The sequence below is a fragment of the Aedes albopictus genome, chromosome 3 (assembly GCF_035046485.1).
Source record: "Aedes albopictus strain Foshan chromosome 3, AalbF5, whole genome shotgun sequence".
Classification (NCBI taxonomy): Eukaryota; Metazoa; Arthropoda; class Insecta; order Diptera; family Culicidae; genus Aedes; species Aedes albopictus.
Window position 1 is genome coordinate 352678218 of NC_085138.1, and position 15994 is coordinate 352694211.

At 41.2% G+C, this 15994-nt stretch overlaps 1 protein-coding gene across 2 annotated transcripts in view; it reads right to left on the minus strand.

The window, feature by feature from the left end:
• Positions 1-15994, minus strand: part of LOC109408799 (potassium voltage-gated channel subfamily KQT member 1-like) — a 551459-nt gene that overhangs the window by 115849 nt on the left and 419616 nt on the right. For both annotated transcript variants that reach the window (XM_062855276.1, XM_062855275.1), the window contains exons 5-7: positions 6078-6253; positions 5718-5969; positions 5424-5651 (exon numbers count right to left, since the gene is read on the minus strand). In XM_062855276.1, the coding sequence (XP_062711260.1) occupies positions 5424-5651; positions 5718-5969; positions 6078-6253 (656 nt within the window). The remainder of the gene's footprint in view (positions 1-5423; positions 5652-5717; positions 5970-6077; positions 6254-15994) is intronic.

The following is a 15994-nucleotide window of genomic DNA, read 5'->3' on the forward strand; positions in this document are numbered from 1 at the left end:
GCTTAGGATTTATTCAGATTTTTCATCTGGATTCTTTCAGAAATTTTTCTGGCGATGATTCAGGAATTTCTTCGAAGAGTCTTTCAAGGAATTACTCCAGAATCTTATGCTCATTGGAATACCTGCAGAAAGTTGTTCAGTTCTTCCAGGTATTCTTTTAAAGATTACTTCCAAACATCATTTTCAAATTTTTTCCAGTTGTCTAAAGAATTGCTCCTGTTTTTTGTTCTCGTAGGATTTTCTTCAGAAATGAATCCAAATTTTTACTTATTTCTTAAGAAATTACAATTGAAAATATTTTGAGAATTCTTTCATAGAATTTCGCCAGTACCTTTGTTTGCCTCTTCTGGAGCGATTTAAACAGACATGAAGCTCTTCATTAAGAAATGCCTCCACATATTTCTCCAGGAATTTATTCAAAAATTTCTCTAGCAATTTTTCCTTGGAATTGCATCTACAGTTCATCCAAAAAATTTATTTTATTTTCTTGGGTTGGAATTAAGAAGTTATCTTAAAGAATTTTTTGGAATTCTCTTAGGTATTCATCCAGGTTTTTCTCCCGAGATAAGTTCAGCAATTACTCAAGGAATGTTTGTTCGAGTTTCCCTCCAGAAAATTTTCAAGAATTTCTTCTAGAAATGTAGGTATCACCAGGAGATTTCATGGGACAAATCAGAAATCCTCCAGAGATTTTTTTTAGAAATTCCTTCAGGGATTATTTAAAAAAATCTCCCGGAAATGTTTTGTGCATTTTCTGAAAGATTTTCTAGAAAAAAGAAACCCTGGAAGCAGACCTAAAACTAGGAATCCTTGAATGAATTCCAGGAGATACTATTAAATAAGATTTAGGAGCAACTTCTGAAAAAAATACTTGTAAGAATTTCTGTTGTAGTTTTTCAAGGAATTCTTGGAGGAACCCTTGTGAGAATTTTCGAAGGAATCGCTGTATGATTTGAAACGAAATGTTTAGAGAAATTTCTCAAACAAAACTCCATGGAATTTGTAAAGAACTTCTTAAGTTCTGAGTAGTATTTGGAGATATTCTTGAAGAAACCCCTGATGAAAATTCAAAAAGAATTCGAGCAGTAATTTTTGAAAAAAAAAAATAAAATAAAGAAGGCTTCAGTAGAACCACAGTAGAAATCTAAGTAATTACTCTAAAATGAATCTCTAGAGCAATTTCTGAACAACTCCAGAAGCAATGTATATTGGTGAGTTCGTTCCATGCGTTTATGTTATTGTACTTCAATGCTTCTGCTACGTACATTATCGAAAATTCTATTGAGTATTTATTCACCAAACTTAGTAATGCCTGACGCTAAAAGTGTCGCAACAAAACTTTTGTCAACAGCTTGTTAAAATCAAATCTGCTCTTCTTTGTTGCGTTTGGTATTCCTTCTCGCTCTTCTACACTCGAGTGGGTGGAAAAACTTACATTGCAATGATCGATTTCTCTTCATCGATTTTCTATTAGGTTAATAACTTGGTTGGCAAATCATTTTCGGTTTTTTTTTTCTTTGTTTTAAATGCTAGTCCTAGTCATCCTGCACCGTAACACACCGAGAGATTATCCAAAATATGGCTGCCACAACTGCCGACTTGACCCATATTTACGTTTTCAAGAGCACTAATCCTGGAAATTCGTTAACAAATGTAGCTGGATTCCATGTACATAGCCAGAGGGAGGTAGCGGAATGTGTGGAAGCCGCCTTATTTTTTCTTTTAATTCGACCCAACCCAAGACTATAAGAGTTCCAGAAAAAGTCTCTCGAGAAATACAGTTTTCTAATAATTAAGGCTTTTATTCATAATTATCAAATTTTTTTGCTCGAAAACCACAAGAAATTTTGCCAAGTATTTCTCCAAGAGCACCACTTCAATTTTGACCTACAACTTTACTAAATAACAAGCTTGGTTGAATTGCTAAATTTGTTTATTTCTATTCACAACATGCCAAATTTTCCGGATATGGGGCAACCACTTCCGATAGGGAAAGAGAAGGACTTCTTGGAACCATATGCTGGCATAGTGTATAGTGGCCCAAATTTCAGGTATTTGCACTAGCAATTCATACAAACGTCATGCTAAGAGCAAGAAATCTGTGATTTCTTTATAAATTTATCCAGGGACACCTTCCGAAATCGATCCGCGTATTTCTTCAAGAGCTTCTTGGATTCCTACAGGACTTTTACAGATACCTCTGCAAGGATGCAACGATGAATTTCTCCATCTTTGTGGTTGAACCCTAACACCCCCCTCGGGGCTACGCCACTGATGCAGGTATTTCTTCAATAACTCCATGATTGCTTCAATAACTCCATGTGGAATTATTTGAAGTGTTTCTGTAGGAATTTCTGGCAGACATTCTTTCACACATTTTCGCCGATTTAAAAACTAATACAGGAATTCCTTAAACATCTTGTAAAAAATTCCTTCGGATTTTTCAAGAGATTCCTACAGAAATTCTTCCAGGAATTCGCTCTTTTGGGATTTCTTAAGGATTTCCTCATGGAATTGCATCGGGGGCTCCTCATAGGGTTTCTTCAGGAATAGCTCCAGGTATTCCTCCAAGAATTCCTTTTGTGATTATTTCAGGAACAATTCCAGGGATTATTTTACAAATTCTTCCAAGAATTCCTCCAAGATCTCTTTTGAGGATTCCTTCAGGAATTTCATCAGAAACTCCACCAGGAATTCATCCAGGACCAAATCCAGGACTTTAATAAGACCGGTGATCTCTACTGGCACGAGACATGGACCATGCTCGAGGAGGACCTGCAAGCACTAGAAGTTTTCGAGCGACGCGTGCTAAGGACGATCTTCGGCGATGTGGCGGAGAAAGATGAACCACGAGCTCGCTGTACTTTACGGCGAATCCAGCATCCAGAAGGTGGCCAAAGCCGGAAGGATACGGTGGGCAGGGCATGTTGCATTGTTGATTATGTCTTGTCTTAATGATGTTGAACAAATAAATGTATGCATGTCCAGGACTTCATCCAGGAATTCTTAAGATATTTCCTTGGGAATTCCTCTTGGGATTACTTCTGGGATTCCTGGGGTTTCTTCGGGAATTTATCCAAGGATTCCTTCAAGAACTGTTTCAGGGATTCCTCCAGGATTTCCTCCACGAGATCTTCTTAGGATTTCTCCAGGATTTTTTCAAGAATGTTTTCTGAGGTTTCTTCAATACTTCTTCCTGGGAGTTCTTCCGAAATTCTTCGTGAGAATCATCTAGGGATTCCTTCATGGATTTTTCCAGAAATTTCTCCAGGGATTACTCCAAGAATTTCTTCAGGGATTTATGCAGGCATTCCTCCAGGAATTCCTACAAGCTTGGAATTCTTCCAGAAATTCCTCCAGGCATTCCTCCAGGGGTTCCTTCAGGCATTTATTTATAGAATCCTCTAGGGGTTGCTCTAAGGTGTGCTCCAGGAATTCCTCCAGGCGTTCCTCCATGATTCCATCCACGAATTCCACTAGGTACTCCTCCAGGAACTCTTTCAATAATTCCCCCAGGAATTCTTTCAATAATTTCCCCAGGAATTACCATTGGAATTTCTCCAGGAATTTCTTCAGGAACTCCTAAAGATATTTCTCCAGCAATTTGTTCAAGAATTCCTCAAGAAATTGCTCCAGAAATTTCTATATTAATTTCTCCAGGAATTTCTCCAGGTATTCCTCCAGCCTCCATTAGTTCCTCCAGAGATTCCTTCAGTAGTTCCTTCAGGAACTCCTCGAGGGATTCCTCTATGCATCCCTTCAGGAGTTTATCCACGAATTCTTCCAGGAATTTCTCAATGATTTGCTATATGGATTCCTCCAGAAATTCCTCCAAGAATTCCTTCAGAAATTCATCTAGGAATTCCTCCAGAAATTTCTCAAGGGATTTCTTCAGAAATTTTTCCTCAGATTCTCTAGAGATTCGTCCAGGAAATCTTTCAGGAATTCTCCGCGAAATTTTCCAGGAATTCTTCCAGGTTTTTCTTCAGATATTCTCCTGGGATTTCACCAAGAATTCCTCAAGAACTTTCTGTATTTTTTTTTAAGGAATTCCTCCCAGAATCACTCTGGGGATTCCTACAGGAACTAATCCAGGGATTTCTTCAAAAATTCTTACAGCAATTTCTCTAGGGATTCCTCTAGGGGCTTCTACAGGATTATTTCATGTATACATCCTGATATTTATTTTTTTCTCCAAGAAATCTTTTAGCAAGTTGTCCATTGATTTTTTTTTCAGGAATTCTCCTAGGAGTTTTTCCTGGGATGTTTTGAGGGTGGTTCTCTAGAATGTCCTTCAAGGATTCTTGATTATTTTGTTAATATCTACAAAACTGTCGTAAGAAATCAACTCTTTTCTAAATTACTTACGAACTCTTTTTAGGACTAACCCAGAATTTTCTTCAACATTTTTTCCAGTAGAACATAATGGAAATCCGTCTGAAGATTTTTTGAAAATATCTACATAATGGCTTCCATGTCATAGTTACATTTGTTTTGTAATTTTATTCATTATCATTCTTCTTTTATAAGCGCTCATCCATATGTGCGAGTTTTTGATCAAACCATTGGGGAAATTTTTAAATTTAGGTGTAGGTTAAAACATTATTACTCAAGAAATTAAGAATAACTCAATTTATGCATGGGTGGTCCTCCATCTCCATTGAGCGATAAGCTGAGTGTCTTATTATCGGGAAGATACTGTACAGTGAACACATAAGGCTGGTTCAAAATTTTATAAGTTTCGACGTGAACCAGCCTGATATGCGTTTCAGAAGAGCTTTATTTTTACGGAAGCAAGCATAAGGAATAGGTACACGGAGAAACTGAAAAACTCAAAATTAGGTACTTTTAAACTCAAATTTGAGTTCTTTTTCATCTCCCTTTTCATGCGCTCTTTCTGTTGTTGTCAGAGAGTGAAGAGAGAAACAGCCCAACTTTTGCAGTTCCGTGCGTCAAGCCAAAACTGAGTTTCTAGCACAGTACTCAAATTTGAGTGAATACAACCTAGTCAAAATTTCGGTTGAGTGGAAAAAACTTAAAATTAGGTATTTTTTTCACATGGAAGCAAGCGGGAACAACCCAACAAAAACATCGATTCCATCAACTCAAAATTGGCTTGACGCACGCAACCCCGAAGTTGGGTGGAAAGAACTCACTTTTGGGTAGTTTCGTCTCTCCGTGTAGGTTGTCGGGGTTTCGCGAAGCAATAGTACAGCTAGAAGTGCCAGTTTGTAGGTAATAGGTAGTTTTAGGTTCATAGGGAAAGAGAATCAGACAAACAGACTGCAGCAAAGTGGATTTTTTGTTCTTTTTTGGGGACTTTTTCAGGAATTGGGAAGTGGACACTTGGAGGACGGGATCTGGGCGCTTCTTCAATTACTGCTAAACAAACAAACACGTACACAGCTAAACAACGCACTCACTTTGCCCAGCTGCGCGGGGAGAGCTGTGCTGGTGTTGGAGTTGTTGGTGTTCTGGTCGTCCGACTTGACGTAGATCTGCCAGGTGGCGTCCGAGTGGAAGCTCTTGTCGGCGGCGTAACACCGCCAGAGACACTGGATCAGCATCGCGGCCGCCGGAATCTGGCGGTTAAAATGCTTCTGGCGCTGCTTCTGTTGGACTTTGAGCGCAAAACCGGATCCGAGGATGCCCTGTCAGGAGAGATAATTTGCTGTTACACTTCAGTTCAGTTGATATCTCCAATGCTAGGAACTTACCGCCGGAAGTGCGAAGAACGAGATTGCAAACACGCTGAAGCAGGACGCCACAATTTTACCCATCCACGTCTGCGGCACCGTGTCACCGTAGCCGATCGTCGTCACGGTGATGACTCCCCACCAGAGGGCGTCGGCATAGCTGGCAAAGTCTTGCCGCCCGTCCGGCCCCGTTACGTCCTTTTCCGCTAGGTACACGAAATACGAGCTAAATATTAGCCCCAGGAAACCAATGTACAGCGTCGTTATCAATTCCTGGTTTGGAGAGTACAGAAAAAGATTGTTTTAATATGCACGAAGACAAAATGGCAAAAGCCCGAAAAAAATATATGTTAGGTGATTTAAAGGTCGTTGTCCACCTACCTGCCGATGAATGAAAACGACGGACCCGAGTAGGCGCCAGGTGCCACCCTGCCGGTCCACGTGCAACATCCGGAGGATCTGCAGAAACCGAATGCCTCGGATGGCACTGGTGGCGAACACTTGTCCATTTGAGCCAACTGACAGCACAACCATCGATGCTACTACTACTATTAAATCTGCAAATGGGAAAAAATGGAACAAGAGAAAAAAAAAATGGATTCAGATTTGGGTACATTAGCATTTTTTATCTAGCCGCAGCAATCCACCCAAGTCTGCCGGAAGTCGATGGGTAAGAAGTTTTCAAAGCAAATGGTAAATCTTTCAGTTTGCATAATGGCTATAAGTTGGACGAGTGGCGGTATGCACGTTGCATTTTTTATGACAACGACGACTACGACCGGGATGCCACGGGGAACCACTAACCGCATCTGGATGGTGGAGGAGCTAAAAAATTAAGAAGGCGATGTTAGAATTCAACCACTTCTGGTCAATTCATAGTTTTCTTTGATTTTGTATTCTTTTTCCAGATTTTTTCCAGATAGAACCTGGTATGCTCTAGCGTCTAGCAAGAGTACATAATTACACAGTGCGACTCATAAAATGTATACTAATTTTATTATTTTGTCTTCAATTTCACATAGTTCCTCGGCTTTGCTAGGTTACTTCGAAATTTTTGTTTTTGCCACTGACAAGTTTTGGCTAGAAATTGTGTCAGACAGTTATATCTTGCAAATTAATTAGTGTTTCTCAATGCTTGCTTCAGAGGAAATTCTCCTGACTCCAAAATACATATCATATGTGAACATGTCGAAAACAGAGTTTAAATTTTGCATAGGGTTGCACAGCTGAAACCTCAAAATTAGATTTATCAGAGTATTTTGGTCGTAGCTCTCAAATGGTGCTTAATTTAGTATGAGTACCTTCAGCTTTCCGGGCTGCAAAACGGTGAGTCGATAAGGAGAGCGTCCAACATAGCTCTGGTCCTCACAAGTTCCTACCTCATGCTTCCACGGGTCAAACGATGACAAAGACCGCCAGCTAAGAGTTGTGTGCTTAGCTGGTAGTGCAGCCTGGGCACTGTTGTCCTTCTGACTTCAGCTAGATTGAGGAGGTACGATCCGAGCGTCTGTTCACCAAGGAGGTGCGGCTCAAACAGCGTCTGTTCTGGCATCCAGCGGCTGAGTATGAAATGCTGTATTGCGTCAGCTATACCTAAGAAGGCAGCCCCTTCAACGCAATGTAGGCAGCGCGGCCCCGGTAAGGTAGCCTGCTGAAAACCTTCAAACACCCAGAAAAGCAATAGTAGAGTAAACGGATTGATTCAACGGCAACAGACCCGGCAACGAATAAAGGACAACGATTGGAAAGTCGGATCTTGGAACGTGAGAACTTTGAATGAACCCGCACGTGTTGGGCTCCTGGCTCGTGAACTGCGGAATGTCGGCGTTAATGTGGCCGCTATCCAGGAGATACGCTGGCCCAAAACTGGAGAACGCGAATTCCGAGCGGTGGATCCCATCGCCAACACTTCATTCAAGTACCACATCTACTACAGCGGCGGCGATAAGGCAGAACGCGGAGTTGGCTTTATAGTGATCGGGAAGCAGATGAAGCGAGTTATTCGGTGGAAGCCGATAAGCGACCAAATCTGTGTGTTGAGCATGAAGGGCAAGTTCTTCAACTACAGCCTGATCAGCATCTATGCGCCAACGAACGACAAACCCGATGACATGAAGGATGAGTTCTATGAGAGCCTTGATAAGGCCTACGGAGAGTGCCCAAAACAAGATGTCAAAATAGTCATCGGAGATGCAAATGCGCAGATCGGCAGAGAAAGTTTCTTTCGGCCTATCATTGGAACGGAAAGCCTTCATTCTGTTACCAACGATAATGGTCTGCGCCTTGTGACATTCGCTGCTGCTAGAGGGATGGCAATCAGCAGTACCTACTTTGCACGTAAGAATATCCGAAAACACACCTGGCGACACCCGAGTGGTGACACTTGCTCCCAGATAGACCACGTGCTGGTCGACGGGCGACATTTCTCGGACGTCATAGATGTGAGGTCCTACAGAGGCCCGAACATCGACTCGGATCATTATCTTGTAGCCGCTAAAATTCGGGCGCGATTATCCAGCGTCACGAGTTCAAGAAACAACAGGACGATGCGTTTCAATATCCAGCGCTTGTCAGCCGAAGGGGTTGCTGCACAGTACCATCAGAAGCTAGACGAGAGGATAGGAGAGACCAACAGATCTGGAGATGTCAACAGCTTGTGGGGAAGTATCCACGAAGCAGTGACAACAACAGCGCAAGAGGTGATTGGTACCGCTCAGCGACGCCAACGTAATGGTTGGTTTGACGAGGACTGCCAACGAGCGACGAACGAAAAGAATGCCGCCAGAAGTCGAATGCTAGTGGCCGGTACCCGGCAGAACAGAGAGCGGTACAGGGTTGCAAGAGCAGAAGAGAAACGAATCCACCGCAGGAAAAAACGGCAACACGAAGAGAGTGTTATTGCTGAAGCGCAGGAAAGTATGGACAGGAACGATATGCGGAGATTTTATGCAACTGTCAATGGCGCGCGGCACAAGACTGCGCCAGTGCCCGTCATGTGCAATGACCGGGAAGGAAATTTGCTGACAGACAAAACAATGGTGGCAGCCAGGTGGAAGGAGCACTTCGAAGATTTGTTGAATGGTAGCAGCGAAGGAGCACCCAGGAACAGGATTAACATAATGGATGACAGTCAAGCAGTGGAACCACCAACACTGGATGAGGTTAAAAAGGCCCTTAAGGAGCTGAAAAACAGCAAGGCTGCTGGGAAGGACGAGATCCCGGTCGAACTTCTTAAGCACGGAAGCGAGCAGCTACATCAATCAATCCATCAGATTATTATAAAGATTTGGGAGGATGAAGAATTGCCCACTAGTTGGTTGGATGGCCTCATATGCCCAATCTACAAGAAAGGGCACAGACTGGAGTGTGCCAATTACAGAGGGATTACCCTTTTAAATTCGGCGTATAAGATACTGTCGCGTGTCCTGTTCAACAGACTGCGACCTCTTGAGGAGTCCTTCATCGGCGAATACCAGGCTGGTTTTCGTGAGGGCCGATCAACGACGGATCAAATGTTTACCCTGCGGATGATCCTAGATAAATTTCGGGAATATAACTTGCAGACTCACCATCTGTTCATTGATTTTAAAGCAGCGTACGATTCAGTGAAAAGAAATGAGCTTTGGCAGATAATGTCAGAACATGGTTTTCCGGCGAAACTAATTAGACTGATACGCGCAACGCTGGATGGATCAAAATCAAGTATTCGGATCGCGGACGAAGTGTCTACGTCGTTTGTGACCTTGGATGGATTGAAGCAGGGGGATGCTCTTTCAAATTTATTGTTCAACATTGCACTCGGAGGAGCGATTAGGAGGTCAGGCGTGCAGAGGAATGGCTCTATCATCACACGGTCGCACATGCTCCTCGGTTTTGCGGACGATATTGATCTCATCGGCATCGATCGTAGGGCAGTGGAGGAAGCTTATGCTCCTCTGAAGAGAGAGACAGCGAGGATAGGCTTGACGATTAACTCTACCAAGACGAAGTACATGATAGCGGGTAGAGACAGAAGCAGGCCTAGTGGTGTTAGTGCTGAGGTAGTGGTTGATGGGGAAGTGTTTGAAGTTGTTGAAGAATTTGTTTATCTTGGAACACTTGTGACATGTGACAATGACGTTTCCCGTGAAGTGAAAAGGCGTATTGCAGCTGCGAATAGGGCCTTTTACGGATTGCGTAGCCAGCTTAGGTCCCGTAACTTGCAAACGCAAACAAAATTCGCTCTGTATAAGACGCTGATTCTTCCGGTTGCCCTCTACGGTCTCGAAGCGTGGACGTTAAAGGTGGTAGACCGAAAAGCTTTTGGAGTTTTTGAGCGCAAAGTGCTGCGGACAATTCTCGGTGGGAAACAAGAAAATGGAGTGTGGCGCAGACGCATGAATCACGAGTTGTACCAAGTGTACGAAGATGCGAATATTGTGAAACGTATAAAATACGGCAGACTTCAGTGGGCTGGACACGTAGTGCGAATGTCGGAAGAAAGAATAGCGAAAACAATATTCAGCAGAGAACCCGGTAGAGGTAGGCGACTTCGTGGGCGGCCGCGAACTCGCTGGCTGCACGCGGTTCAAGAAGATCTACGATCCCTACACGTTCGGGGAAACTGGAGGAACATCGCCCAAGACCGACGAAGATGGTGCTCTACTATACGCTCGGCATTGGAGTAAAGTTACTTTGTAGCCAACAAGGTATCAAGGTAGGTACCTTCAGCTTCAACACAAATCTTTACTGCATCTGAATGAGTTACTTTGCTGAATATTGTAATTATCAAATAATTTCCATGCACTGGAACCTAGAAAAAAGCATAAAAAGTGGGAAATTTGTGCATAAATTAAGTTTGGGCTTTAATGAGGGAAACTAGTTCACGAGAACAGGTCTTTCACCTGGGCATTTGAAGTGGGGCTAAGGGAGTTTCCAGAAAGTTTCCAGAGAGCCCAAAAAAGCTGGTTCCAAGATGTTTCAGGGGATTTCAGGAGCATTTTTAGGGCGTTCTGGGAAGTTTTGTTTGCGTTTCAATTGGAAAACGGGGAATTCAGGGGCTTCTCAATAGTATAAGGGGTTTCAGGGACGTTTCAAGGGGCTTTAAGGGCAATTCACAGGATCTCAGAAACTTTTAAAGGGCGTTAAAAGGGGTTTGATAGGTGTGTCAAGGCATTTCAGAGTCATTTTGTGTAGTTTTGAGGGGTTTCAGGAACATTTTAAGGGCATTCCGAGAGGTTTTAGAGGTGTTTGATTCAAGGAGTTTGGAACCTATTAAAGCCCAAGCAGCACCTGCAACATCATGTAGATTGTGGCTTTCTATGCTTTGGTCTAAATGAGTTGCACTAGAAGCACCCGAAACTTCCATCTTGTCAATTGAGTTGCATTTAAACTCCGAAATCCGTAAAGTTGCGGCTTTGTTTCACAGAAATTACAAATTACCACGTGTTTGACATCGCTTCATGGAGGCGGAGCTTACATATTGCTCGCAAGTGATAATACAGGCAGCTTGCATTAAATGGGTTATGTAACATGCATGAAACGTCTAAATCTGGTTTGTTTGTTCAGATTAGGTTCCATATGCGTTACAGAAAACTTGAGCATATTTTCATTTTGACAGTTCTCTAACTTGTGACAAAGAAGGTGCAATAAAGTAACAAGTAACTTCAGTAGCTTTTATGATGGGTTGAGCATCGATTCTCTCACAGAGCTTTTGGTGTAGTATGTAAGGTGAGTAGATAATACTCCTGGTGTCCATGGTTCGAGTCTGGACAAAATCTTTTCTCAACTTTTTATCATTCCTCCTCGTTTATGTTGCATAAGAATTCAGAATCTGCGCTTTTTGGGTTTCAAAGAAGAAGCAATTGTGTTCTGTCGTCCGTAATACGGACAGTGAATAAATTGCACTAAGGTTGCTGTTACTGGATTAGCAACAAGTCGTGTTGCTTGGGATTGATTCAAAATTCTCTATGAATTCTTTCTGCGATTTCTTAAGTTACATTTCTTCAAAAACACCTCCTGAGATTGCTTCAGGGATTCCTTCTGGGAATTCTGCTGGATTTTTTCCAGGGATTCCACCAGCAATTTCTTCATTAATTCCTGCAGGAGTTCTTTCAGGGATTTCTCTGGGAATTCCAGCAGGAATTTCTTTTTTCACAGATTCCTCCAGAAAATTATCAAGACATAAAGACATTCCATTTCTTCAGGGATTCCTCCAGAAATTTTTCAAGAAATCCCCCTAGAAATTCTCCCAGGAATTAATCCAGTAGTTCCTTCTGGGATTCTCCCAAAGATTTTTCTAGGAATTGTTTCAGGGATTTCTCCAGAAATCCCACCAAGCATTCATCCAGGAACTCATTTAAATATTTTTCTAGGAATTCCTCCAGGAATTTTATAAGAGAATTTTTCAGAAATATCTCCAGGGATTTCTCTAAGAATTCTTCTAAGGATTTCTCCAGGAATTTATCCTGTTTTTTTCAGGTATTGCCACTTAAAATAAATTGCTGACCGCAGCATACGGTTTGCCGAGAATCCAACAGCTGAGAATCCGGTAATGATTTTCACTGAATCTCGATAAAGTTAAACCAAGATGTCGTGAAAACTTTGGCGATATTTAGTTAATTCAGCTTTTTGCGAGATCTCTCTCTGATTTTTTTACCTAGAATCAGTAAAAATTTTAGCGAGAAATAAGTTGTTAGATTCTCTACAAACCGTTTACCGAGATGAACTTCTGAATTTGTGTGTGTTTCTTAAGAAATTTCTCCTAGATTTTCTCTAGAGATTTCTCCAGGGTTTTCTTAAAGAACTCCTCCAGACATTCCTGCAACGATTTCTCAAGGAATTGTTTCAGGGATTTTCTCTGATTCAGAAATTCCTTCAGGAATTTCTCCACAAATCCTCCATAATTTTTTTTTGCGATTTTTTTCCAGGAATCCAAAAACAGATTTTTTCCAGGAATTCCTCCAGAAATTCCACCAAGTGTTCCTCCGATACTCCAGAATATCGTTTAGGAATTCCTCTAGGAATTTTTCAAGAGATTTCTTTAAAAAAAATCTCTAGAGATTCCACCTAGAATTTTTCTAGAAGCTCCTCCAGGAATTTCTGCAAGAATTCATCCAGGAATTCTTCCAAGATTTTTTCCAGGAATTCCTCCAGGAACATATTCAGGATTTTTTTCAGGGATACATCCACGGATTTCTCCAGTGATTAATCCTGGAATTCCTGCTGGTATTCTTCCAAGAACTCCTCCAGGGATTGCTGCGAGGAGACTGTTAGGAATTCCTCAAGTGATTAACATCGATAAAGCTGCAAATACAAGCTGCAGGTACAAGAGCATCATAGCGGACGCTATATCACTTCATGACTGCGTTTATTGAACGTTCCAGAAATCTAACAAGAAAACGTGCATCTAATCTTTGAAAAATGTTAAATAAATCACCGAAACCATCGGGTTAAAATGCAATAACCGTTTTTTCAAACTTTTGAAAACGGCCAAGGCCGAAAACATCCTCTCTTCCAGTTAAAAGACCAACAGTCGAAACGAACACCAGTCTAGTGATTCCTTCAAAAATTCCTACCAGTATCTTTTAAAAAAAATATTCAGGGGTTTCATCAATCCGTCCACCTTCTTTTCCAGGGGTGCACCCAAGAATTTCTCCATTTATCGTTTTTCAAGCCTAAGACTGCGTAGCCGTTAATCTTTAGAGCCAACCTTACAGTCGATTTTCAACAGCAAATTTAAGATAGTTTTAGTTTGTTCCATACAGGTGTCAGGAAATTCTCCAAGAAGTCATCCAAGAATTCTTTCACAAGTTTCTCCAAGAAATCTTCTAGGAGTTCATCCACGGGTTTGTTCAAGAAACCATCCATTGATTATTCCAAGAATTTCTTAGCAGATTCCATTTGGAGTTTTTTTTTCAAGGATGTTTTAAGGGTCTTAAGGGCGTTAAGGCGAAACTGGAAGCATTTTTTCATTTTTTTCGGTTTTTGATTTTTTATTAAATAACGAAGCAATATTTTCAAAATCGGTTCTCGTGCACATGTAGAGTATGGATCAAGGTATCTTCTGAATTTTTTTGAGGAGGAAAATGCTTTCCATTTTTGCAGAAACCATTTTTTTTTTTGTGAAATTTTGTTCAAAAATGGTTTCTGGAAAAACGAAAAACATTTTCAACTAAAAAAAAAAAAATTCAGAATATACCTTGATCCATACTCTACATATGCACGAAAACCGATTTTGAAAATATTGCTTCGGTATTTAATAAAAAATCAAAACCAAAAAGTGAGGAAATGGTTCCAGTTTCGCCTTAAGGGTGAAGGCCTCAAAGGTTTCCTCCAACGATTATTTTAGAACTTACCCTATGATTCCTTCACCAGGGATCTCCTTCAGAGTTTTGTGTGTAGATTTCACCAGAAATTTTCCGTGGTATTTCTCCAATAAGTTGCTCATATTTTTTTTCCAGGGATTCCTTCAGGCATCTCTTCAGCAGTTTCTTCAGGAGTTACTCAGGGATTCTTACAAAAAGTCCTCCAGGGATTCTGGGTGCTGCTATATAATATAATATATAGCATCTCCTTAAATATCGCCTTAGCATCACCCATCTCCTTAGAGTAAACGAAGTTTATAGAATACCCTATACAAGTCTTTCTTTAGCGCGATCAATATTCAAACCGCTGCCTACTGATGAGGAATTTCTCGTAGCGTAGAAGACCGTCGTTTCAATGCGAAAGTTAAAATTTTCCAATCGGTACCAAACGACGAATCAATGAGCATCTCAGTCATGGCAGTTGTCTTTGTATATAAATAAAAGAACTCGTAGACACCTTGATGCGCATCATCGATAATGCTGAATTATTGTAATTAGGCGACATCCATTTATTACGTAACCCTAAAATCGTGAGCGTTACGTAATTTGTGGACGGTGCCTTAGGGGAATCATTAAACAGATTAAAGAACTGCGTGAGCCATGATTATCTGATTATATTAAATTGTTTCACGAAAGTGCGAATAAAATAATCCAGCATTTCCTTAGTGAACACGATGTTTAATCAGGATAATAGTTAGTCAGCGGTATACGCTGTTAAGTCAATCCCCTTAATATTAATCGATTCATATCGATATTACAGCCAATATTATTAACCCTTCAGGATGCGCACCGTTGCAAAACGTACAACATTACCAAAAACCTAGCTCGTCGAATACAGTGCGAGCGAAATGGAGTTTTAAGATCAAACAGGCGAACGTGTAAGCGCCTACCCCATGGACAGGATGGATAGAACAATATTCAAGCCGATGTTTTGGACAGTACATGTGAGAGCACATGAGACAAGCTCATGAGCCATGTATCATGAACTGTATCATATCCACTAATACACATGTATGGCATGCGCTGGGAAATGCGATGAGAGGTGATGTCGCACCACACATCATAATCAAGAATATGTGCGATGCGACAAACAAACTAACCGTGAGCGGCACACAGTTTCATCGCATGTACTTACCGCAACGATGTGCGTGAGATGTTTTTCTTTGTGTCTCACAATGAGCAGCTCATGCACTTGAAGCCTGGATATAATCAGAGGAATTCTTGGAGGGATCCCTGAATGAATCGCAAGAACAAATATTTCGGATAACGCAAACACATCCCAGAATGATGTTTCTTTAATAACCACGAAATTTGAGGTGTCGGTCAACGATATTTGTTTACATTCGAAAAATGGATTCCGGAACTACCGGAACCGGTTTCCAGGAAATCCGTATATCGGATCCAAAATAGTCACAAGTATTTCAGACAACGTAAAACTACTTACTACAGAATAATGTATTTTGAAAATCACGATGTTTGAAATGCCGCATGACAGTATTGAACCATTTTCAAAACATTGCCGATTCCGCATTATCCAAATGTATTTTAAGTGATCAATCCTGGTGATAATATGCTAAAACTTTTAAAATCATGAAGTTTGATAAGTCACATGATGATGTTTATTTATTCAACATCGAAAAATGGACCCCGGAACCATCGGAACCGATTCCCGTGAAATCCGCATATCGGTTCCAAAATGTTAAAAAGTATTTCGGATAACACAAAATCAGCTCACAATAATGTATCTTGAAAAATCACGAAGTTTGAGGTGTCGCATGATAGTTGACCCCGGAACCGGTTCCCCGGAACATCCGTAAAACAGGTTCCACTTAGTGGCACTTAGCGACCGGGATGGACTTTCAGGCATATTTTTTTCTATCAATTCTATCAATTCCAATGACCCATTTTGATTCCGGAATAACTCCCGAAATAGGCAGGTCTGCTGGCTCCACT